Source organism: Mytilus californianus, unplaced genomic scaffold (assembly GCF_021869535.1).
Source record: "Mytilus californianus isolate M0D057914Y unplaced genomic scaffold, xbMytCali1.0.p SCAF_4, whole genome shotgun sequence".
NCBI lineage: Eukaryota > Metazoa > Mollusca > Bivalvia > Mytilida > Mytilidae > Mytilus > Mytilus californianus.
In genome coordinates, this window is record NW_026262690.1 from 79,751,395 (window position 1) to 79,779,390 (window position 27,996).

The 27,996-nt window shown below is 31.8% G+C and overlaps 1 protein-coding gene across 1 annotated transcript in view; it reads left to right on the top strand.

Moving 5' to 3' along the window:
• Positions 1 to 25,408, top strand: part of LOC127738584 (tyrosine-protein kinase receptor svh-2-like) — a 36,474-nt gene extending 11,066 nt beyond the window's left edge. The window contains exons 6-17 of the mRNA XM_052249895.1: positions 2,230 to 2,362; positions 2,613 to 2,899; positions 3,635 to 3,833; positions 9,091 to 9,326; positions 9,820 to 9,931; positions 10,362 to 10,541; positions 11,733 to 11,891; positions 12,629 to 12,797; positions 18,246 to 18,396; positions 18,806 to 19,061; positions 19,785 to 19,881; positions 21,886 to 25,408. Coding sequence (XP_052105855.1) covers positions 2,230 to 2,362; positions 2,613 to 2,899; positions 3,635 to 3,833; positions 9,091 to 9,326; positions 9,820 to 9,931; positions 10,362 to 10,541; positions 11,733 to 11,891; positions 12,629 to 12,797; positions 18,246 to 18,396; positions 18,806 to 19,061; positions 19,785 to 19,881; positions 21,886 to 22,258 — 2,352 coding nt within the window. The 3' untranslated portion in view covers positions 22,259 to 25,408. The remainder of the gene's footprint in view (positions 1 to 2,229; positions 2,363 to 2,612; positions 2,900 to 3,634; positions 3,834 to 9,090; positions 9,327 to 9,819; positions 9,932 to 10,361; positions 10,542 to 11,732; positions 11,892 to 12,628; positions 12,798 to 18,245; positions 18,397 to 18,805; positions 19,062 to 19,784; positions 19,882 to 21,885) is intronic.
• The last annotated feature ends 2,588 nt before the right edge of the window (positions 25,409 to 27,996 follow it).

Here is a 27,996-nt window from a genome sequence, read left to right on the forward strand (position 1 = left end):
AATGTACTAAGTTACTTTTTGTTTGCTTTAGTACGTTACAATTCGTCATAGTGATAGACATTTGTTAGTCAGTAATCTTAATCACCGATTCGGCATGACATGATGTTTCTTTGAAGTGACATTGTTCTGCAACGATAAAAACAAAAAATTCTACGAACATAATGAGATTCCAGGATAATTTTTGTTGTTCGTTTGAATTTGTTCTGCTGCTCGACCTGAAAACCGAAAATCTTACAATGTAACTTTGTCCATACAACAAACAGACAAATTATTGGATCCTCAAATTTAGATTTACGCTGTGATGTTTCGGTTAAATAGATTAACTGACTCAAATATGTTATCCAATCAGTTTTGTGTGAATCTACGATGACAGCATTCTCATTAAGTTTGGAATGAAGGGCATGTTAATAAGAAATAACTTTGATAGGTTTGACCTATTCCATTATTTTGATAGATGTACATTTATACCTCGGCGTTCTCCAGATTTCTGAGAGAGAGAAAAAAAACAATTTCATCTTATAACGTTGCCTTAGTTTCTATATATAGAACATGTTGTTTCCTGTAGTTATGCACCCTATATTTGAGAACCAAACTGTGACGTAACTTAGTTACATTTCAGACGATAAGAGATGGTTCACTTAGGAATTATTTCTCCTGAAAAAAGTTAACAATTGAAACAAAACTAGACTTAGTTATTCCCAAAGGTGACCACTTTCCAAAATCAAAATCAGGAGAAAGAAGTTTTACATTACCGTAACCAACTTACTTACCCTTTTCATTGCGATTTGGACATTCTAATACCAACAAAATGTCTTCACCTTATCCCTGTCTTTTGTATTCTCCATTCGCTACAGGTCTTCTCTGTGTGACACGCGGTCTTCAAGATTTGTTTTGGGCAATTTGTGTTAGGTTTCTGTTTATGGACATTACTTGGGTGGTTTTTTTTTGGCATTTACGTTCAAACCATCTTGTTTTTCATAGTTGTTTAGTATGCTTGTCTATTCTTGCAGGGGCTCATTTATTGATATTTCCATCGAAAATTAAATCGTCTAGTCTAGTCGACTAAAAATTGTCCCTTAGATAACCCTCCAGCTTTACTTCTTTTACTCTGAGTTAATAGCAGAAATGTAATCCAGATGATCAATGTCGACTTCCAGTCGTTATTCGCAGTGTTCCATGTACCGTTCGGGCTTAAAAGTATTATGAACAAATATATCATGTTAAGGAGGGGTATTTGCGAAAAATACCAGTCGAGAGAATGTTTAATTTCGCGAGCCGTAAGGCGAGGGAAATTCATTCTCAAGACTGGTATTTTTCGCAAATACCCCTCAAGAATATGCTATATCTGTTTAATTACACCGAATGTTAACGTTCAAAAACGCATTGATGATCGTGACGTTACAAGCGTCCAGTCGGATAGAGTATTTTTTGGCAAATACCATGGCAGAGAGGGTAAAAAAGGCATATCCTTTTTGCATATACCCCGGCGGCGTTAAAAAATGAACGATATTCATTTGATAACAGTAAATTGGTGAAAAATACACTGGCTATCAACAAATCAAAACCCAGGATTCTTACATAAGGTGTAATCAAAAGCATCGCCCCTTATTTTGCAATGTAAATTCAGAGTATAATACAAACCAAAGACAAAGACAGTACACAAAATAAGTAGCAAGGACATGTGCGAAAATAAGCAACATACAATATTGATAAGTATCGATTAATTAATTGTGCAAAAATAAGCAACATACAATATCGATAAGTATCGATTCGTTAATTGTGCAAAAATAAGCAACATACAATATCGATAAGTATCGATTCGTTAATTGTGCAACAATAGCAAGACAATATCGATAATAATTGATTCGTTAACTGTGCAAAAATAAGCAACATACAATATCGATAAGTATCGATTCGTTAATTGTGCAAAACTAGCATCAGACAATTAAGTATCGATTCGTTAATCGGATGCTTTTGAAATACTACTTTAACTACTAATAATAATAATTCTGATAATATACTAGGGACAAATATAAACTATACGTGGTGACAAAGTTGAACTGGATTTAGCTATTCTTTTTATGTCCCTATAAATCATAAGCTCCTCGAGTATTCCTGTAGTCATATATCCTTGGCTGTTTTTTAAGGGGGTTAGAACTTCCTGGTGAAGATAAATTTATAAAGCGCTTCGGATGCACCAAATTTATAAAGTCTTATTATCATTTGCAGACATCATCTCAAGAAGTACTGTTAGAGCAAGATTTTCTTCCTTTACTTCCGGAGTTCTGGTTGATGGCGGTCGGTGAAAATGGTACTATTGCTGAAATTAAATTTGATATGGATTCATCACCAATAGTTCAAGGTAATCATCTGTTAAATTCGCTTTCAAAACTCAAAAGGTCTTTCCAAAACTGCGATTTATTATGATATTGTTAAAAAATTTAAATGCCGCTATTTTCATTTAATAAAGAGTGATCGAAATGGTTTAAAATTTACAATCAATTTCATTCTAAATGCTTGGATTTAAGATTTAATCATTAATGACAATTCAGAAAAAAAGTTCTAACCACCATGCATCATGTATTTTTTATAAATTAATTTCTTTATTGTAGTTATTACTCCAGCTGTTGTCTTTCCTCTAAAAATAAAACAGCCAGTACAAATTTCTATTGACTCACCATTAACTGTTAACGTTACTCTACAAGAGGATACCATAACGGGAATTCTTTCAGCACTAGTCGAGTGGGACCATCCACCCATCTTTATGAGTAACCGTGTTATTTTGTATGAGATTCATTTGTTATTTACTGACTGCAACCAGGTTTATGAATCATCGCCAACATGCCATAAAACACCAGAACAATACGCACACACAGTCGGGTTTAGAGAGACACTAAAGGTAAGGTTTTTTTAAAATTTTTACTAGCAGAATATGTAAAATTGTATTGTAAAATTGTGTATAAACTTTTTTAATGGCAATATACTTAGAAATAAAAGCTAATTTGGTCATTACAACATGAGGAAATTTCATTAAGTCAATTAGATTTTCCATTAAGTCAATCGAACACACTATTAACTATATTTCATTCTTTAATGAAGGAACCCGTACTATTAAAATTTGCATGTCAAATGTAATTTGAATTTTTATGTTCATTACTATATTGGTGCTTTTGCACTGACTTGAAACATTTTTGAATAACTAGATGATGAATAACTTTTTGGAAGTTTTGGTTTTTAATGCTCTTCGGTTTAACTTTTGTTTTTGCTTTGGCCTTCCAATTGTTTTGATTCGAGCTCCACTGATAAGTAGTAAGTAGATAAAAAAAGCGAGTGATGCGTTCCATATTATAGACCTTAATATCTTTGATGAGGTGTTTTTTAAGAAATTTTATAGTTTGAAAAGTTCAACAAAGATTTTTACTTTTGTTGGCAAATTAGGTTGACCTTGGAATTTTAAGTTCATTTGATTCTTTATCCCAAGAGTGTTGGTGCTACCGCTGCGTTTCCATCTTTTGATATTAGAGTTTTACTGTCCATATACTGCTTGTTGTTAATTGGGAAATGATATAGCGTAATACATTAGGCAAATGAAAATTTTTAATAAAAAAAAATGATAATTACGTTTGTTCTACAGCCCCACTATAAGCTGGACAAATTGCTGTATAATTCCTACTATCACCTAGAAGTACAGATGAATGACGATTGGTATGGAAAGGTGGAATTCCGTACTGTAGAATGTCCAAGTGTTGACACCAAAACTTACACTATATGTCCCAGTGTTATAGCATCCAATAATAATGAAAGTGGAACAGCAGAAGAGGATTTTGAACATGGTAGGCGTATGCTTTATTTTTCTTTTTCATCATGTCTCACATGATACAACAATCTATATAAAAAGTAAGGAGATGTGGTATGATTGTCAATGAGAAAACTTTCCATAGACCAAAGGCCAAGATGTGAACAATTACAGATCACCAACGGTCTTCAGCAATGAGCATAGCCCATATCGTATAGTAAGTATAATAGTCCCTGGTATGACAAGACGTAAAACAATTAAAAAAACTAACATGGCAGACAGCAACCAAGGGCAACCACTGGATAACATCCTGACTAGGCCAACGATTTATCTCATGATTAAGTGAAATGAGAAGGCCAGTTTAGAAAATCATTATTATACAGTCCCATAGGATATGCATTGACCAATTATAAACGACTTACGAGATAGACTGGCCCCTGGTAGAAATTACTAGAGATTAACCAATAAAGCTACCAGAGCGTCATAAGATGGTATTTTTATATATTTTGAATAGTTGTTCAATTGGTAAACCTGGGTGTTCTTGGACGGCACTTTTCCGGACTGCCCAGGATCTTGCGAACATAGTAGTCCACAGTGACAGTTAAGGGGCCTTTTCTCATCCATTTAAGAACAGCTTGAATAGTTTTCTTCTTGTGGGAAACAACCAATAATCAGTAAGTCAATATATATGCACCGGTTCAATTTATCAATTGTTGATTCTTAGAAGTAGATTGTTAACGAATGACTTCTTTATACTTGTTTGATATTTTACATGCAACATCGAACTCCTCAATTAAGATCATATCATTAAATATATATGCTAAAGTATGACTGAGATTCTGCGAGAAAATCGCTAAGCCTTCAGTGTTGAAATAGGTTAATAATTGATTTAATGGTTTTATACGATAAATCATAAAACAATATTTTTTCCTGTATAATATTAAAGCTATTAAACAAACTAGATGTAATTTTTCGGTATGTAGGATATCAAAGAAATTTTGTATGCATTTGAACCTTGTTGAACTGCATTTCAAATTAATAGACTTTAAGTCTAATATATGAATAATAATGTGTGAGAATTATCTATAAATGTATAGAATGCACGTAAAAGGTGCGGTAAAATTGCAACTTCTTCAATACATTGAAATCAGTAACTTTAGATATGTAAAGAAAAAAGCCTTACAAGGTAGAAAAAGCAAAACGTGAAATCGTCACGCTGCAAAATTAAAGTTTTTTGTTTTCACTCACCACTCAAAATAAATTTATACAGCAAAATACGAAGCCATCGACTCTCTAATATAAAACAATTTTCAGCAGTAATTCATAGTAATGAAATATGAGAAGTGCTAAATAATACTTTTTATGGTTCTTTTTATGCGTATGCTATACTTTTAATTTTCACAAGTTAACAATGGTATATCTTGTATTTTTTTTCTCGATATAAGTAGAGTAATGAGTTATGGTTGCATTATATTTTTTTTAATCCGAAAGACCACCCAATTGCATGTACGTTGTCTTATGTGACATGTGTACTGAAGATTTATGCATTATACAAAGGTCGCCGACAAATGATGATATCACATGATAAATCATTACAATAACGATTTCTCGATTGCATCGTGACTATGATAGACATTTATATTTTAATGTAGTTTGGATGGTGATAAATGCACGTTACCACCAGGTTGCCAAAAGAGCAACGATCTGAAACAGAACATTAACAGAAGAGGCTGTATCTTTTTAACAGTTGATGAATAATCTTTAAGATGATTATCGGGGATTAACCCTTAACTTCTTTGATGTTTTTATTTGATGGAAACAGGATCTAACAGGTTAATCTAATGACAATGATATTAACTTAAAGAGTGATAATTTTCCACGTTTTACAGACGACAAACACCTGCTACAGGATATATAAATTAGTAAAAATGAAGGAAGAAACAAAAAACATGTCTGCCAAGCCTTTGAAACGTGCAGAAATGCGATAAATATAAAATGAAGCTTTTCATCCCCTTCCTTTGAACAATGCATATATTGTCATCTGTTTTGTTCTTTTTATTTCCACTAGCTTAACGTAACAACTTTTACGTTCATATAGACTTAGTTCTACCACTTTGCTCTAAAAAATCAAAACAACACGTTATAAATTGCTTGCGTCCGAAGCGCTTTTCTGGATTTACCTTCATCAAGAACGCTCAGAACCGAATATTTGGAAGCCAAGGATGTATAAGAACCGAAACAATTGAAGAGCTATATGACCAAAAGGACCTAAAAATAGCCAAATCCATCTTAGGTTAACTTTGCCTGAGAGAGTTGAAACCTTAGTTTCTGTATAATTTCAAAATTTATAAACGAACAATTTGAGAAAGGTATGTTATAAATCAGGTCAGTACCGAGGTATTGATTACTGAGCTGATGATACCATCGGGGACTGATAGCCTAAACCTCTTAACTGCTCACTATACATAAACGACAATATGGGATAATCGGCAATGAGATAGTTTTCGAACAATATAAAAGTTTACCAAGGACAAAAGAGGAGTGGTCATTTCTAATGGTCTTGTTTGGTTGAAATCACCCCCTCCCTTAGCGTTGTTCATATTAAAAAGTTGTCCCTTTATCCCATGGGCGGCAGATGTATCTGTTATTTCCTCTCTCTCTCTCTCTCTCTCTCTCTCTCTCTCTCTCTCTCTCTCTCTCTCTGGTAATCATACAGACACAGGATAATCTCTGTTACCACGATGTTTCACATTTATCTGTATATCCTACGGACAAAGGTTTATGTCAGTGGCTTTTGATTCTCTGTTAATACTATATACAGACTTAGGATAATATCTATGGCTACTGTTTTACCTTTATAGAATGGTATCGTCTTACCGCTGTGTCGCATTATCTTATTATAATTATACGAACGTGGGGACTCTTTCTGTTATTCTTCGAATGCATGCGGGTTGTTTTCTCGCACTGGTATGTTCAGTTCATCTCTCTGTTAATCTTGCATGGACGTGAAGGATTTTATCTCTCACCACTGTTTCGTATTATTCTGTTAATCGATCTAACCTTTCGAACATCTATCTGTTATCTTTCGATTGTATGATGTTTTCTCTTTCTTATATTTTACATCTCACTGTTACACAAGCAGGATGTTATCTCTTATCACTGTTTTGCAATTCGAATGAAGGGAATCTTCCTGCTATCCTTCGGATGTAAGAAGTTTTCTCTTGCTAGTATTTTACAACCCTCTGTCAGTACTAGAGAGGTAGGATGTAATCACTGAGTTTTTTTCTCCATCCTACTGGTAGAAAATGTTATTTCTGTCTAGCTTTTTATCTCCTTCCTCTCTTAATCTTTTGTACTAAAGCAGAGTTTAACCTTGCTATTATTCGGCTCCATGTTATTCGTCTGACGATGAGTTGTTATACTATTATTCAGTTTGTGTGATATTGATAAATAATAAATTTTCAGTTGACACGAAGATGTAAAATGTGTTTTATTCCAATGTTTCAACCGATATTGGCGTCCTATTTATGTGTGTTTCATGTTTAAGTTAACTTTCTTTGATCAATTTATACTGTTCTTCAACTTTTGATAATTTTTTATATCTAATAGTTGGTTGCATCAAATCAAATCTGGTATCTTATAGCTTTGCATTTCTCCGTTTCGATACGATTTGTACAGGATGTTGTTTTGAAAACATTCCTCGTATGAAATTGCCGCCATGTTTGATAAGTATCCAGAATAAAGTGGCCCTCTTGTTTTAATCGTCGTTGCTTCCATGTTTAGATTTCGGTTACATGGAAGTAGTAAATATTTGCACTTTATATCGTATCAACATCGAACACGTAAAGTCATCCTGAATATTCATGAAATATTTGCCACTGAACGTCAAGCAAGCAATAAGCAATCAACCATCGGACACGTATAGCAAAAGTTAGAAATATTAATAAGAATTACATTTATTTTTGAAAGATAAACTTGCGCTTTCGCAATTTTATATCTTATTACAAGGTACAACAGGTTATTCTCATTACCGTGTTATTTTTGTTGTTAACTTACTTCGTTTCTTTATCTGTTGAATATTTTATGATCTTAAAAGAAAAACAAAATATCTAGTTCTAGCAGTGTAGACTTCTCAGTGCTCTAGTTGCTCGTCACAAACGTTTCTATTTGTTTGATCTGATTGATAGCAGTGTATTTTATTGAGAATAGGATGAAACAAGTACTGTAAGCTTCTCGGTGCTTTAGTAGCTCGCCACAAACAGCTCTACCAGTTTGATCTGCTATCTTTACGTTATAGCAGTGTATTTTATTGAGAATGTGATGGCACATCGCCAATTAAACAATATCATTACATATGCGCAACAATTACGATTGAGAGACGACAATCTTGTTGTTATTACCTAATCAAACTTCATGAAGACAAAATATACTAATCACAACCAAACTGCCTACATAAAGAGGAGATGATTGCTACTTTGTGTACGCATTTTTTTTTTTAAATAATCAGATATTATGCAGAATATTTTAATAAAAGCTCGTCTTTGATCTGATTCATTACACTGACGTTAACACAATATCGGTATTCGGTGCTTAATTGATTATTCAGTATTGCTTGTTAATTTCATTGGCCGAATTCCATCCTGCCTCCAAACATCATAAATTATGGCGATACTTTTTTCTTCACAGCAAGATTGGTACCTTTATTTCTTTGAAAGTTTAATAAAAATAACTTTTTAATACTTATAGAATAACGTGCAAACATTCATCAAACTAACAACTGACCAATCAGATTTAGTTCTAACAGAAATAACAGCATTCCAGCAGCTTTGCTTCTAGATTAATCCTATAAAATATACAAATATTCAACTATTTGTGGACACTTTGTTGTACCAATTTAGTTACTTGTTGGTATATCTATGCAATGGTCTTTGTACAAGGAAAAACTGGATAAAACCAAAATACTTTTCATGAAATAATTTCTCCCACAAACCCATTCCTTGATAATTTTGATGATACATAATTTCCTAGTTTTATTGAGGCATATTGCTCAAACTTAAAGTTTTAAGTGTTTTCCAAATCAATCTAATTAAAATATAGATCTCTGATTTCGTTATCCTCATATGAGTTATATATACGAGTACGCGAGTTGTTATAAATCTGAATTTTAATCAAATTGGTTCTAAATGGTACGAATGTTTTTGGATTGTACTGGTCTTCGTGAATTCAAATTTTAGATATTTATATTTTTTATTTTAACAACTCTTTTAAACACATCTTTAACATCATATTTCCAGAACCAATTGATATAATGGAATGGGGAATTGTTCTCCGGAACTGGAAGTGTAACAAACATACTGGGACAGTTTCTGTGTTGTTAGCATGGAACGTTCCTTTCAATCATTCTGCCGTCTCGTCTTACACAATTAACTGCATCGTCAACGACGTCTCTGACATCCCAGCTATAGTCCGGAAAACAAATAAAACAGAAGAATGGTTTGATTTGGATGAAAATACTGAATATCGAATAGAGGTAAAATATTATTATATAATATGTTAGACAGCAATAGACTGAAAAGGTTTTTTTTTTTTCATTATTTCATTACTAATTCATATAGAAACCCAATGGTACATTTAGAATCATGTCCTTGATTAAATTTTTCCGTCGTCAGATATTTGTTATACATTTCATATATATATATTTTCCCTGAAATTGTAAATACAGTGAAAAAACATAATTATTGTTATCGATGTTTTCGGATACCGTAGACTTGTTTGAGTTTTGGGCTATATAATTTCAAATTTATTGCAGATAAATCGATGAAAAGTCGGTTAAATGTATTATATATCCAACAAAAAGTGTTACTTTGCGCATAAAAATGAATCTTTAGTCTTTTGATGATTATTTTAATTCTATATATTTTTGCAACTGTTTATGGTATATCAATCTGAAATGCTTGCTGTATTTCATTATTTTTTTTTTATTGTTTGTATTTTTTTTAGTTGTATTAATTTTATTTACCTAGGGTGTAGCTATATACCAACGCAATGGAAGACGTGATGCAATACAAAGTGATATCAGGCTTCTGAACACTACAATGTGTGCTATTAAAGCTGAAAGCGTCAAATCGAGAAAAGGTAAGCTTCACCAATAAACAACTTTTTTTAAAGTAACATTTAAGTAGTGTAAAAATATCAAAATGACTCCAGCAACACTTTGCTGTAGAAATTTTCTTGTTTTAGTCCAAAAACCTGGAGCCAAGAACAGATATATGAATTTGTTTTAATGGAATACTCTTTGGGCATTTATCTTATCAACTGAGATATGTATTTCCCATGAACTTCTCTAATATATATTTTGTTCAAATCATTTTTATTTGGATTATTATTCTCTATCTAAATTAGTTCATATAACACATAAACCCAATAATATAGCACATGCCTAATCTCTCCCAAAGTGTAAAAACTGTGAAAATAAATAAGTTTTAATTCTAAATTTCAATTTTTAATTTTTTGTATCTTATAAATTGATACCGCTGACATTGCATTTTTAAATCATACATTTTAGTTACAGATCCGGACTGGAAGAATATTGATAAAATAATTGTGGGAATAACTTGTGTCGCTAGTGTCATTCTCCTTGGATTAATTATTCTCTTCATTTATAAGAAGAGACATACATTCAAAGATATCATCATTACCAAACCAGCAGTTGCTAAGAGCAACAGTTACAAGTCTAACGTCGGATGTAAGTTTCTATATACCGGAGGTCGGATTTGTGTCCGTCTTTGGTTTCGTTAATTTAAATTATATAGACAAATATTTCAAGACATTAAAATCTTATTAAAATATATATATATAAACATATAATTCATATACTCGATAAAAGATTACATATCCCTTAAAAGACATTAATTTAGTACCATCACCCTATTTAAAATCATCTGTAACATTTATTAAACACAGCATTATAAAATATTCCATTTTAGTAATGATGAATCAAGACCCTGCAGCGACCAATACCTTTTTTTTTAAAATAATATAACTTGCTTTAAGACATGGTTTGGCATTTCATAGCAAAATATCTCTTGTTTACTACAACATGGAAGAAATTAAAACACTAAATTTGTCAATAGTTGACCTTTAGTTTGAATATGTTTATTTCATATTTATGTAAAGAATTAGAACGTCTTTTAGAAATAAATGTACAGAAAACAGATTGATTAAAGTAGTGGAAACCAAGAATGTGTGTCCATAGTACACCTTGCTCCACTTGCAATATCACATTTCCATGTTCAATGAACCGTGAAATATGTGTCAATTTGGAAAAAAATATTTATTTTCAAACTTCACTAAATTTAAAAATTATGGCTAAGTTTTAAGTTGATTTTGTCCAAACTTCAGGGTAAACTACCTCAAATCCCAAATTTTAACCATAAACAGGACGGACAAACGGACGGACGGACGCACGCATGCAAAAGCCGGAAAACTTAATACCCCTGTTATTGTTGGTAGGGCATAATAAATATGACATTATAATGGCTATGCCACTCAGTTTATACATTATAGTGTTTGTATGCTTTTGTTGTTTAATCTATAAAAGCTGGGATAGAGTTGATAACCACAAACGGAATAACAACTACAACCGGTGAAATAATCGATCGAATATGCATTAGATGCAGAAAAGGATATAAAGCCTTCTTTAGTTACCTATTGGAACCAGTAGTTTGTGAAGCCTAAAGCACAAGAAGTTTTGAAGAATCAAAACAAACAGGCCCGAAAAAAGAAAACCAAGGTTCTCGTCATGATCATATGATCCTCGTAGAGGTTTTTGATATTCCTTAACAATCAATACACGAATTTAAATAGAACACGAAGTGTGTTTATATGAATCATTATTCAACAAATTATGGCAATATATTAGTACTTTTTTTTACAGGTAAAGTTGATTATTCAAATCAATTGTTGGTCATGAGTGACGAGTGGGAACTAGACCCTTGTCGTCTAAAGTTCTGTACCCCTATTGGTCAAGGAGCATTTGGCAAAGTAGTGACTGGTTACTACGACAACAAGAGAGTAGCCATTAAACTTGTTCGAGGTGCGTTTTATTTATAGATCATGCTCTCACATTTTCATATAAAGCTGTAAGTTTCTAAACTTGCTAAATGTTTTCATTTAGTTTTCTTTACTTCAAGGTCATATACTCTGATCCTGTGAGATTTGTTATGCTTAGTACCTCCCATTTAAATTATTCATTTCACTTTCACGAACAGCTTTTGGGTTAAGCTCAATATGCTTTTGGACGCGAAACACATTTTTACAATTATTTGTCAAGAAAGCCAACAAACTATAAGAGTTTGTTGATTATATTCATATTTTACATAAAAATTGATAGCTTTGAAGAGAATAATTAGAGTTTTGTAAACTGTTATTTTTTTCTCTATCACTACACTTGCTGTAATTAAGAACTAATGTCGCCCAGATGATAAGTAATCGTCTCCCCTTTGCTGTTTTAATACATCATATTTCTACATCATTTTAAAGACTTATTTTCCTTTACTTCTATGTAAATTATTACATAATGAAAACCTTTTGGAGACGTTTATCACAACTACTTTTTAAGCCGACTTGCTTACTTATAGAAACACGTAAAATATTACGTGAATAATTTCCAATGCAATGCCCAATTTCGTTTCTAAGATGAAATAATAAAACTAATTCGTATCTTTAATTTTTAAATGAATTGGCCCGTCAGTTCTTTGCACTCACCTGCTTCCTGCATTTCACTTCCAGTGGCATTTTTCCAGTTCATATTTTTTTCCTTTACTTTTATAGATAGTGCACCTTTATCTTATAAAGAAGATCTATTGGCAGAAATCAACTTGATGAAACGTATAGGAGCTCATCCAAATATAGTATCGATGCTGGGAGCATGCACCCTTTCTGAACCTATTGCTCTTGCTATGGAGTACATCCCTTTTGGAAACCTGCAAATGTTTTTGAAGTAAGTAATATATACTGTAAGAATAAAGGAAATTTGACAAAGCCAAAATTAAAAAAAAGGATAATTGTATGTAGATATAAAAATGTTATAGGGTACAGTACAACAGCAATCCCTCTACGCTGAAACAAGCCATCTTTCTTCTGATATCAGGCTAGAATCTGTTTTTATTGTCATTATTGTCCCTCGCGTAACGCATTGCGGGGAACATGGAAATATCGGGCGGTTGTTCGTCCGTCTGTGTGTCCGTCAATCCTGTCTTGTTTGCGCTCTCACGTGTACAATTCTTGCAAGATTTTTATGAAACTTATATCATAGGTTTATATCAGCTATGTCTTGGACGAGTTCGAAAATCAGTGCCGATCAATTATTTTTAAAAGAGTAAAGTCCCTTGGAAACGTTAATTTTATGGAAAATTCCATCGTTAGCACTCTCTTGTGTACAATTCTTGCCAGAGTTTTATGAAACTTATATCATAGGTTTATATCAGCAATGTCTTGGACGAGTTCGAAAATCAGTGCCGATCAATTATTTTTAAAAGAGTTATGCCCCTTGGAAATATAAGTTATATGGAGAATTGCATTGTTAGCGCTCTCATATGTACAATTCTTGCCAGAATTTTATGAAATTTATATTATAGGTTTATATCATCAATGTTCTTGAAGAGTTCAAAAATCAGTGCCGATCAATTATTTTTAAAAAAGTTATCCCACTTGAAAATTTTGATTATATGGAAAATTGCAATGTTATCACTCTCATGTGTTCAATTCTTGCCAGAATTTTATGAAACTTATATCATAGGTTTATATCAGCAATGTCTCTGACACTTTCGAAAATAAGTTCCGATCAAATATTTTTAACGAGTTTTGTCCCTTGGAAATATAAATTATAATGGAAATCACATTGCATTTGCTCTGAAGCCTTCATTTCTCTTAAGATATTAATAAAAAAGTAAGAAAAAGTGCTTTTTTTAATTATTGCTCTTGTACTTTGGATAGATAAAATATGTGCAACGCGGTGGGCATTGGAACTCTGTTCTTTTATTTTACTTTATTTTATGTTTTTGGCTATGGAGTCTTTTTAGTTTTTTATATCAATATTCATTTTTTCATTGTTTATCTGGATTATTTTTTTTTATTTGAGTAGTTTTTTTTGTAAATATCTTTGTTTATCACTTAGCTCCATCAAAGTTAACTATCGGTATTTTGCTCCGAGGTCATTTGAATTACTCAATTTCGTAATTGCGATTGAATATACACAAAAAAACTTACTCCTGAAAATAACAATGAACAAAAAATGTCATCCAGTTCAATAGATTAGAATAACATTTTATCATGATTGATGCACCAATTTCTAAAATGCCACTCAAAGAATATCGTGCTATCTTTACAAATCCTTATACCAAACTTGTCTCTCCCATACCGTTGTGTTTGCTTTAAGTTGCACCAATAGAAACATGTTTTCAAATGCCACTCAAAGGATATCATGTTGTCTTAACAAATCCTTATACCAAAGTTGCCTCTCGCACACCGTTGTGATTGTTTCCCTGATTTCAAGCATTTTTAGAATTTGATATGTACTGTTTCAGGGCCTGGTTTTTATGTACATATTCTCGCTGAATTCAATTTTACTTCTCCCGTCCGTGACCCATCTCATGAAATTGATCAAAGGATTAATATCTACAAGGAAGCTTCTTAAATTCGTTCAGGTTTAATTTTACTTTAACATTATATTACAAATCTATTATATTTTATGCGGATTTTTATGGATTTTGCACTTTATTACAAAGCGATGCCAAGATATTGTATTTAATCAAAAAATCATCAAACTTAAAGAATAAATAGGTATTCCAGGAATGTGTACTTCGTTTTCTAACAGTTTTCAGTTAACAGTGGAATGTTGACTATTTTTTGTATGTTCATCTTTTTCTTTGGTTCATTGTGTCGTCTGTCTTTCGGCTACATCTTTTTTATTGTTTCTTGGCATATTCTTCCCTTTTTGCACTTTTCTCCAAAGCTTGACAAAACAGGGCTTATTGCATGCTGTTGATATTAAAAGATACCATACTCTTGTGTTTTTTTGTAATTGTGGTAAAAGACATTGAAGTTATTATATGACTTTGAGCAACTTTCTTTACATGATGATTGCATGTTAAGTATATAACCTATTAGTTAAATGAGACATCATGCTACGAACTTGCATGAAATGAAACTCTAAAGAACCAGTGCGTTAGTAGTGATTGGGCTCTTTAACGATTTATTTTAATCAGACGGTAAAGAAGCTTCTTTTGCAAGTCATCCAGTTCAATAGATTAAAATAAAGTGATTGTAGATCCCTTGATGTCTACGGAGATATTTGGTTTATTTTCGTGATTACGTTATACAACATAGTTTAATATGTGCAACTGAAGCAGCTGTTTATAATAAATATATCTAGGGTATTTTTCCCCCCGTTTTATGTTGGATTACATTTGGGATATAAGTTGGAATTAGTTTTGGCTTTGAATGATACAGGGGAAAATCCGAAAGTCAAACTGGATCATACTCCGTAACCTTTCAATGCTATGGTCAATATATGTAGTAAATTTACACACAAAAACTTAAGAAATAGGTATTCATCGTACATTTTATCTTTGGTGTTTTTTTGTTTGTTTTTTTTTTAATCCCAGTTGGCTAAAAGAGTAATATGAATGCGTTAGTGCTTTTTACGCATCTGTAATTTTTTAATCAATTCTGTTTTGTAAATTAATATTGAAGATTAAGATAAAGATGCAATCTTACTTTTACCCAAAAGAAAACGCATCATGTTGTGGACAGAAATATATATTATACATTGGTTCTCTAACCTGAATAATTCAGTTTAAACGAGGGGTTACGAATTGAAATTTAGTACAATCGCATTAAGTAGTTGAATCAAATAAATTTCATTTAATTCATACCAGTACTTGAACACTAGTTACTACGCATATGGTACCCAAGGAATAACTTTCCACCAGCAGGGAATTGATGCAAGCCGACCTTGTTTATAATCATATTTTCTATTTTTTTTCCTTTCTCTGTCTTGGTTATGATTTTAACAAAACATATTGCTTTTGAATTTTAAATTCAGGCAAGCCTATTAAACTATTACATGAACGGATGCAGATATTTAATTTGACGTTAAATAGAGGCTTTAACATGCATCTGCTATCATGATTATTCTTATAGTAAGAGTTTTTGTAAAATAAATGTATTAGAAAATTCAGAATTCTGTAAAAAAAAAAGAAGGAAATTTGGAAATGTTGATGATTTGACAGTATCAGAGAACTCTGACAAATTTAATATTATTGGAGCCATTATTATGGTCATAAACCTGTAAAGTTTTGATAAGAAAATGATAAAACAATTAAATTTGCCTCATTACTTAAAGTGTTTTCAGATATAACTTTCAAATAATTCCCATAAAGATAATAATTATGTGCGATATTTTAATGTCCCATTTTTGCCAATTAGTTTTAATTTTATGAAATTCAAGATAGATAGCAAAACTGTGAAAAACCAACTGCTTTAATTTTCTTTCCAAAACTTCGCTATATCTGCAAGAATGACTGATAGGATGGCAAAAATTCACAGTTCATTATCACCTACAGTATATGCAGAGGTTAACTTTTATTCTACTGGTCCTTTTGATAATAGGAGTTCACGGGAAGGTTAAGTAATTTTACTCCAGGCACCTGTATAAACTTTTGTATAGATTGTGCGATTCTGAATCATAAAAGAGAAATTTGGGACATCTATTTCTAATTGAATTATTTTTTATAACCCAGTTGACCCTTCCCTTACCCGCAAGAATGTCGATGATCTCATTGTTTTAATTAAAGTTGCATGTTAAGTGCAGATATAATCAGAAGACATAATAAAAAGAAAACAATTAATGCCATGCTTATGTTTTTACTTCGTGTACTCTCAGTCGTTTTCATGACATTTGTTTCGCTGACACAAGTCAGATCCCTTCTGACAGTCTCTATGAACTTTTGAAGAACATGTATCTTGGAGGTTTTAGTATTTATGCAAGCCTGCCAAGTTGTTGTTATGTATAAATAATTGTACTTTTTTGCTATGTACTCTTGCTACGGTTCCAGCTGTGCACTCAAAATACTTGCAATCGTAGATTTAAAAAGGTACATGTTACGCGATATGGAGTGTATACATAGTTCTGTTTGAAAGAAGTAACTGATTTGCGGTGTTTGGAATTGGCGTTTACAACTTTACAAAAAAATCATTTTGAAACATGTATACTCGTGTCAGAATAATAAAATTCCAACTGCACATGTAACATACACGATTCATTTTTAGGTGATAACAATCTTTTTGATAAATTGCAAATTGCAAGTGGTTTACACAGACACGTGCATGCTTGCTGTTCATACTTCAGTTGACTTGTTGGCCTTGTAAATGCAAGCTGTTTGATGAGTTAGCCTTTTTATTTAAAACCATTTGTTTGAAAATACCACACTATAAAGTTGTATGTAAAACACAATGATTTTTTGATAAAGGATTCATTAATGGAAACCCGTGTTGATATTTTGAAATAGTAAAATTGCTGAGAACATAGCGAATATGATTAGCTTGGTTTTCTCAACTTATAAACTAGTGGAGCAGGATCTGCATACACTGTCGGAACACATGAGATAATCCCCAGTTTTTGGTGAGGTTCCTTTTGTTCAGTTTAGTTATCTAAGTAGTGTTTTGTGTTTTGTTGTCTTTTCGGCTTTTTTCCCATGGCGTGGTCATTTTATCTCGATTTATGAGTTTTGAATGACCTCATGGTATTTTCAGCCTCTTTTTAATAAAAGTTTGACATCCTCTTCGCTGTTATAGCCGTCATCATTTTTTTCATGACATTTTATGTATGCTGCATAAGAAATTAACCAAACAGCCATCATAAAACGAGTTATAGATCATAAATAATTATTATGAACAACAATAAAATCAACGTTGTCATTATCAATCATAAGAATATAGTTTGAAAAGAAAAGGAAAAGATCTGCATTACTGTTTCCCTGTTGGATGTTATTGTGATAATCATTGGTGTCCTGGGTAGTTGCCATCTTTTTCTGGTCACATGGCATTCACTAATCTGCTTTTATTCCCATCAATCATATTATAGAATTTTTACCTGTTTGTAATATTTGCTTTTACATATTTCGTTATTATTGTTTACTGTACCTGATAACATTTGGAAATATTTTGTCTATGATGGATAAAGACTACTACACCAACACTAAAATATTATGTGTCATCCACCATATTGATGCATTTAAAACAAAAATTCAGAGGCTTACATAACGAAAATAGCACTTTATGTAATATAAGTTTAGTGCGTTTGAAGCACTTTTCTTGATTAAGCTTCACTAGGGGTGCTCAAACATAAATATTAAATGTATATTTCATTGTATTGTTATTTTTGTAGAAAATGTCGAATGGAGGGAGATTTTAATAAAAGAGCTGGACACCCTACTGAGGTTACATATTCCATCATGGATCCGAATGGTGATATTGATAATGGTGTAATAACCCCAGCAGATATGCTGTCATTTGCACGTCAAGTTGCTATGGCAATGGTATATATAAATATGTTTTTGTTCAGTTTTACCATTAATTATACAAGAAATTATTTGTTCTGTATGGTGTAATTTTAGACTGCCCTGTAGGTTTGTTACGGACTAGATGCAAACTTATGTTATATCCATCATATTATGTTTTACGTTTGTAATTGTAACAGCTGGTTGAAATGACGAATATAAAAGCACAATGAGCGTAACAAAATGTTAAAAGTAAACTGTACCATGACAATATGGTTTGGTAATAAGGTGAAAACCATTGAAAACATTAATAATTATAGATTAATTAATGCCATTTCGTTTTTTATCCTTATTGTAAAAATCTTTTAATGTGTTATTTTTTAATATTTCGTTTGATTTTAATTCTCTTAATTGATTTTTTTAAGCAAAACTTCTTCTTTTCTTCCAGCAATATTTAGCCGAAAAGAAATATGTACATCGAGATTTAGCGGCAAGGAATGTTTTACTTGATTATGATAAAGTTGTTAAAGTTTGTGATTTTGGACTTTCTAGAGACATTTTCAATGATAACCAATATCACAAAGTTACCAGTGGTAAATTACCGTTGAAATGGATGGCTATTGAGTCACTACGAGATCGTGTGTTTACAACGCAGAGTGATGTTTGGTCATTTGGTATACTGTTGTATGAAATAGTAACTATGGGTAAGTTGATAGAACATAGTAAAAACGCCTTTAATTCATACTTAGACCTGGGATTAAGACAGATGATTCTGTAAATCGGTAGTGCGTTTATAATGTCCAGTTTCATCAATGCTTTTTAAGCATTCGTTTGATACAGAAGTACAATAATCAGTGTTACTAAGATGAATTGACAATAATGATGAAACGTGCCAACACAAACATACTAGTGATATAAGAATTATGTCCCTTCACATAGATCCACCGCCTAGGGGTATCATAATCAGTAACCACTTTGTACAAGTTTTAACCCAAAGATTTAAAAGCCAATGATGTATAAGACCAAACCACGTGAAAATCTACATGACCAAAAGGAACGTACAAAAATTCTAAACTAAAGACGCCTGCAATGCTTGCTTTGAATTGCACCCCAATTGTCATCATGTAACATTATCATCGACATTTTTTTATTTAATCGGGTTGCAACTTACAAATTAAAAACATAGTCAAATGCATTGATAATTGACTGTCTACGGTTGCTTAAGCTTGTCCTTTTATACTTTGACAGTCTTTGTTTTATATAGGAAAATTGCATGTATATAATGTGTCTGATGTGTGTATTACGCAATCTATGATTTATAAAAAAAAAGTTACATTTGGGGCCGATATTGTGGCACATAATACTTATCGTCCGTTTACATTTGGGGCCGATATTGATGCACATAATACTTATCGTCCGTTTTGTAGGAGGATCACCGTACCCTCATACAGCCTTGGCAGACCTCTATTATGTATTGGCAAATGGATATCGAATGGAGAAACCTGGGAATTCCTCAGACGAACTGTAAGCTTATATACTAATCGGGGAAAAATGAACTACTGTTGTCTTTTAATATTTTGTATTACGTTTTTGGAATTTAAACAATAAATAAACCCAAAAATTTCAATTTTAAAGGTTTTTTTATTCCTATATTTGAAAGAGTTTTTACATTATCACGAATATAATTACTGAAATCTCTTACTTTTATTTTTTTATCTAAGACTTGTTTCTGTGAAAACATTGGTACGATTACAATCCAAATTCCCTTTTCTTTGAAGACTTGTAGCTTGAAATGCAATCAGTGGTTCATTTTGTAATTAAAGTAGACATTTAAAACATAACTCGGCAGGATCTTAGTTTCCAGTCTTTGGAGATACATACATAGCAAGGTTTAATGTCGTCGCGTTTTGATCTAAAACAGAAGATTTTCATATCAAAATATTATGTCAAAACGCAGCAGTCAAGAAACTGATTCCAGAAAACATGTATTTTTTTCTGGTTGAGAAACTTTTACGAGCACTTTTTAAAGGTGATTAAAGAATATTGATAAACATTTTTTTTCGTTTTAGATATTTCTTTATTCATTCTTTATCTTAATACGTTTCATCAGATAGTTAATCTTGCATTAAACCAGACTTTGTTGATCCAATGAAGAACATCGAACTAAAAACTTTAGCTAATGTTTGTATGGCATGCACAGTATATAAAGTAGATGTTTTGATAAATTTCTGACAGATTATCTTAGATAGATATTTTTGATATTATCTTGGTGATATTAAGTTTACACAAAAGATAAAGTAGTGTCAAATCATTTTTGCTGCAAAGTACCAACTGTGGATTTTAGAATAAGATAAAACTAAGCTTTCAGTAAAATAATGACTGAGAAAACAAGTATTTTGCAGACATACGGTACAATTAGATTCGGTACATAGGAGTAAGGAGAGCCACTTTGAAGCAGATAGCATCTTCCTCTGTAAATCAGAACTTTATCTTAATAAATTTGATAAGCTAAAACAACAAATGATCCTACACCTCTTGCAAAAATAAAGTTTATCTAAATTAACTATTACATATAAAATTACAGCAATGAAAAAGGCGTCATATTTTAATAGACTAATTAGCACATCTATCTTATCCACTTCTTCTACATAACATGGCTTCGTGATTTATAATGATTGCAGTTTAAAAAGTAAAACAATATTTTGATAACTTTTGATGCATACAAAGAAAGAGAGTGAAATCATTTTTTAAAGTTTTTATGAGACACGTTTCTTATATTTACTGTTAAACCTCCTTCCTTTTGATACTCTTCTTTATTTGATGCTATTTAAAGAAAATGTGGGATATAAGTCGATGCGACTGCAACCCAACGACTCAAATAAAACAAAAGATATACAGATGTCAACATACAGTTTTAACCATTAGACAGGTGCTTATATAGCATTGCGACGGATCTTGTTTGCAGTAAAAAAACTGTTTACTAAATCTCCCCGATGGTCTCATCGTTAGCGTAAGTGCCTCAATTTTTTGGAAGGTCGTGTGTTTGATCCCCGACCGGATCAAGTAAAAAAAATTAAAAACGGTATTTCCTGCTTATCTGATTATTTTACGACACATTGGAGAAAAAGCTAAGACTTTTTTTGAAGTTAGAATAACGTGGCTGTATGGGATGATGTTCATTCAAGCAAACTATTTAATTCACTCAATGAGTTAGCGAACGTTAAATTTGTGGAGTTTGGCTGTCTAGTACATTACAACAATGTGCATATTCATACTTCTTGAACATATCCCTGTATTGAATGTGCTGATCGTCACTCTTATTCAATCTTTGTAGTGTTTTTAACTGCTGTTTGTCCGTTTGTGTGTTTTGCTTTTTGCCATTTTCTTGTCTTTCTTTGTTCAAACCTTTTTGATTGCTCCTTTGACTCTATATCTTCTCCCTTTTTGGAGGGACTACACCGTTTAAAGGTTTTATTTATTAACACTTGTTATTTTTGCCATATTTGATTTTCTCTTTTTTTTTAATAGATATGCTATTATGAGACAATGTTGGTTAGAAAATCCAAAGGACAGACCATCATTTTCTGAACTCCGTCTCCAACTAGAACAGCTGTTATCAGTAGACAGGAATTACTTAGATCTAGATAATATTGATGTTCCTCTGTCCACATCAGAAAGCAGTAGTAACAGTGTACCCAAAACAGACGATAGATTATCGCTCATTTCTAATAGACACTCACAGTCAGTGAAAAATACTGGTATGGTAAAAAGCTCAACGGGCAGACAGCCACGTGCAATAACGATACCGTCACTAACACGTGACACCATAACAGTTAGTGTTTGTAGAGAACAGTCAAATGATTGGTTAACTCGAGCACGTGATGACGAAACAACGACATAATACCTTGTTTTGTGTAGAAATGAAGGACCAAAATCATTGATCGCTGACAATGTGCTTGATGTGCGGGTTATGTATTAGAATCTACTCTGCCAATATACGGACAGAAAAATTGTGATATACGGTTGTGAATTTTCGATTTCACGAATAATTTGTGAAAAGGAAATTGAAAAATATACTGACAAATATGAAATGACAAACATGTAATTTATAGTCTGTGATTTATATAGGAAACTTACTATTTCCTTACTCTGATGCTTTAGTTATGAACATTTCCATGGCGATTTTAGTTGGCGTCATGAAATGACAGCTATTTCAAGTCTTTCTCAAATTACACATTATAGTCCTTTTTTGAACTGATTTTGTATTACTTTATAAATCTGTGCCTTTCAGGGTTTTTTTCTAAGGATTTACAATCCGTCCACAAGTTAATGCATATATATTTATCTGCCATAAAAACTCTCATATATGAAAATCGTGACGTTTTTTTTCATAGGGCATGAAAACCATACATGATTATTCCATCTTTTATATATGTATATCTATTACCTCTATTGCATCTTATAAAACAAGAATTATTGTATCTAATACTAAACGTATTTATATATTATGATTGAGATAATGTTACATCAATGCCCAGTATATATATATAATGCTAATGGAAATTAATATTAAATAGTAAAAAGGTAAAAAGCTAAATATCGCAATCGTGATCATTGGATAACTGGAGACTAAAACGCCAGGAAATATATTTACATTTGGAAGCATCTTAATCATGGTAGTATGTCGACGTTTTATTTTCAGTTGTGACATCAAAGTGTTAACCAAGGAAATTTATCATGTAATATATATGGAAATTATTCCTAATCTGTTAAGTAATGTTTCCCTTCCCATGGCGGCTGAGACAAAGCACGATTTATGCATTTTCCTTGTTATGTAATTGATAAAATAAAGAACTTGAATTTAAACATATATATTAAAATATTTTCGGCTGCTGACAAGTGTTACACCATGACATCTTATTTGGAAAATGACTTTTTGTTATGGACAGATAGGGCTGGTATTTTCTAATTTGTTTGGCCAGTATTCACCATGCACGTGTTCTTCGTTATATATTTATGCTTGAACAAATATGATATATTGTTTTCGCTTATTGGTTATCATGTTAAATGATAGATGAATCCTACCCTTGAAAGATGATAGAAAAAAACTTGCATATCATGAGTTCGTCCAATGCTTTTAGAAATTATAAATGTTCATTCATTTAATTTTATTTATTCAGCAGATAGTAAATCGAAAGACGCGACACAGACATATCTTAATATTCAACATATTTTTAATACCATACTATATTTCCGTTAAAAATATATATTATAGATTTATGGAATGATTCATGGTATCAAATATGACATTTACTTGATTATATTTTCAACAGATTTTATTGGTTGCTAGTTCTAAACGTTCTAGTTCTTGGACGACAACGTCTTGAACAATAGATATATATGTTTTAGTTATGTGTGTGCCAAAACTCATTGCAGTTCGTCGATTTTAAACCGGTGAATTTCATATTTACAGCTAAATAAAGTCCAAAGAAACAGAAACATTTTTTAGTGGATGCCCTATAAATTCACCAAAAATAACAAAGTGAATTAATTATAATTTTCAAACTCAGAAAACAGGCTTTCTGAAAATGTAAACTTTCCTTTAGTAAATGCACAGTATTACTGTGGTTTCATTAAAGAAATTATTAGATGTTTTTTGCGAAAATAGTCGAATTCCAGGGCTAAAATTACATCGAAAATACTCTTCATGTGTGAATAACTTTTGGTTGGAGGGTTGTGCTCTGTATTTTTTTCTCAATACGTGTAAGTAAAAAGCCAAGATTTTATGAAAGTTGGGTCATTTTACAAGATTTAATGGCATTTCATGGCTGTATTCTCCATAAAAAGACAACTTTACAAAAACTATAGAAATGTTGGATTAAAATGTATATGTTCATCATTCAATTTTGCAACAGAGATTTGAAAATACATTAATTGTTGATGCCAATTTAGCCCCAAATCGTATCTTTCTTTCATTGGTCACACTATAGAATATCCTTTACAGCTTATTTACAGTACTGAGTGCTAAATGATGTGTATATATTTTTTATTTGTTTTGTTATTTATTATTGTTTTACTCAGGTAGCATTTTAGGCAGTAAATAACATTTTATTCTTGTAAAATGTGAGTGAGAGTGGTTTGCTTTGGTATCCAAGGTTTCTTTCTCACCGGAAGCGATACTAGTACTTGGGTGTTTTATTTACAGTGTCGTCGGGGTCACATGTTGTTAAAGTTTGTAATATGGTCACAACGACAAGACATGTATCTGTGTCAACAATTTATGATACGAAGGCACAGTGTCGTCAGGATCAAATGATAATTCATCAGATAATATATAAAGAGGCCGTTTGAAAATCGAAGTTATAATGTGTCGTCCAAAGAGATGGTGTGTGAATATGTGCAGACTTCCAATTGATATGATAATTTGGAAGGTTTTTGTTTATTAACTTTGCATGCTCAAATGTTAAATTCAAATTCTTGGATTTATTGAAACGTTTTAAATGTTACTGGTATTTTCATTGTTATAATCTGTAACCCTAAACTTAGGTTAAGGTTTTCCAATTTTTATGAATATTTCAAGGTTAAGTTCGTCATGATTCTTTGAAAAAAAACGTGTTATTGTAAGAAGATAATGGCTGTTAAAAACGTTTATTGATCCAAGCAAAAGTCGAATTAGCTGTTTTGAATTTTACTGAGCAAAATTTTTTTTTGTTTTACCGCTTTCAGTTTTATTGATGATATTTCCGTCACAGTTCATGCTGTTCTTTCATATTTTAATTGCTGTCTCAAAATGAGTTATTTGTTTTTATTGATTTACGTTGTATTTCAATCAATCGATCATTTATTGATGTCTCGTGCAGCACAGATAAATATAATAACAAATGTATATAAAATGAATCTGTCTGTATATATATATATATTGGAAGTGTTAGATCAACCCTATCGTCTAACCGTCCAATTTGGAATAATTGTTGATATTTTATTGTATATACATGTTATAATTGTTGCAAACAAGTAATTTAAGCAAAGAATAAAACGATCGTTTCTATTATTTTGTTTGTTAATGTTATGAATAAAAAAGTGATATTAAGCAAAAGAGATAACAAAGGGACATTCAAAATCATAAGTCGAAAATAAACTGACAACGCCATGGCAAAAAAAGGAAAAAAACCCAAAGACAAGCAACAGTAATCAAAACACAACATAAAAAAACTAAAGACTGAGCAACACGGACCCTACCAAAAACCGGGGATGATCTCAGGTGCACCGGAAGGGTAAGCAGATCCTGCTCCACATGTGGCACCCGTCTTGTTTCTCATGTCAATATTATACACGTATTTGAATAGCATACACCTGAATCCAAGTAACATTTTTGAGCAATTTGTATCATAAGATCTTCAAAATTAAAAAAAAAGAATGCAAATCCGACTTTAAAGAAAACAGAAAGAAAAAAAGAAAACGTCAATCTAGATTTAACGTATGGGAAATTTGGCTATGTTCAAATTGTCCCTGTTTTCAAAAGAATTAGATAATCATTATTTTTAGAATTTAACGTACATACAGGATGGCAATGTTGAAAATTGCATAAGAATATACTAAGCCAAATAATAACTATTCAAATGCCCAAAAGAAGGAATAAACAAAAGCTTACTAATAAGGAAAAGGAATACAATATTGAAACCATATCTTACAATAAAACAACAAAAAAGGGGGAAAGAAAAAGAAAAAAATTGATACCAAAAGAGCATGCAGTCATTATTAAAAACTGACAGACTGTGTCACGACAAAAATAAAAAATTTCCATCCACGAAATACTGTACAGAAATTGTACGTTGAGACACACAATACTATTTCCGATTTCAAATTTGTCAGTTCTTTGACCACATTCATTTTGTGTCACAGACCTATACTGTGTCAAATATTCAATCACAATCCATATTTGGACTTCTAAAAAGTCGAAAACTCAAAAACGAGAGAAGCTAAAATCGTGAAAATTGAACTTGACCTTCATTTAGTCACAGGAAACAACATATCAAAATTCGTCAAAGCGTTTGCATGTTAATGAACGGACACTGTTTGGCAGCCCCCGCCGTACATCCCCAAATCAATAACCGATTTTACCTTCGAAAATCCGGTTAAAAAGACCATTGAACTTTAGAAGAGATAACGTGCTGATTGCGTGGTATGGGCGTTATTTAATAGCTACATTAGAGCTACAGACAAAGTCCTGATATAGAACATATATTCCAAAATATACCAATCTGGGTTACAATAAGGGCCCCTGACGGGTTTCAACATGTTTGTGAGTGCACAGCACCCCCTAAACCTACGACGATGGTGTACTTTAAAACCAAATGAAAAGGCCTTATCTCATCGAATCGGTACTAAGGATAAAATCACTTACAAAAAGACACAAATTACCGATCTTAGAATACTCCGGAAAGGTATATAGTTCAAAAAGTTCACAGACATTACGAGGGTCTCCAAAATCAAGTATTCAGCACTTATGTGATGACATGAAATATCATTGATATGTCCTTTTCTGTGAATTTTCTGTTTATAAAATGTTTAATTAAGACGACAGTAGTTTACCAACGTTGAAATCTCATAAATCGATTGGGAAGAGACAAATCTAGGTAACCAACAGAAACTGAAAGAATCGCATGAACTCCAAAAAAAGCGAGAAATTAATCGAAACACTAAGGTTTTCTAATCACGTGCACAGATAGCCTTTGCCAGATTTGACACATTTATTTGGTTTTTAAAAATGCTCTTCAAGTACGTTATTGATTCGGCCTTCCAAGTTTTTTTATTCGATCGCCACTGGTTGGTCTTATGTATACGAAACGCGCGTTTGTTGTACTTAAGTATAAGCCTTGGTATTGACATGAGGCAGAACCAGATGTGATAAGTCGGGTTCTCTTTAAATTCTGCTAGTACCCAATTTATGATGTCTTAAGAAAATATTTTAATCACCCCCAAAAAAACAACAAACAAACATATAATCAGTAATACAGAAAACAAAACCAAAATGGAAATATTTTTATAATTCTCTGAGTCACAAGGTGAAAATAGAAAAAAAAACATTATTAATAAAAACTTTGTTTTTTTTTTTTTCTTTGAATAACATGTTTTTGTTAGAAAATGATGATTGAAAACGTATTTTAGCCAAATCTAAATCGAATAAGCTGTTGTAAATGCTACTGTGCAAAAAATTGTATTTGTTTTACTGCTTTCAGTTTCATTGATGCTATTTCTATTACAGTCCATGCTGTTCTTTCATATTTTCATGGCTGTCTCAAAAAGTAGTCTGGTCTTTTTTTTATTTATATATCTCAATGAATCAATTATTTCTTGATGTTTCGTGCAGCACATATACGTAAATAACAAATATAAATAATGGGAATATATCGATATGTATATGTTGTATGCACGCTTCGTAATGTTGTACGAATGATAATTTGTACAGAGATTTTCTAGCCACCCTTCAAATAATTAGCTGAAAACAAGCACAAAATATTCCAAAAATACCAAAGAAGGAAAGAATAGCTATACAATATAACATGACAAGACTTTCTAATAAAAAAATGAAACTCTATATATATGTATATATATATCATAGATAAAATGTAAGAATTA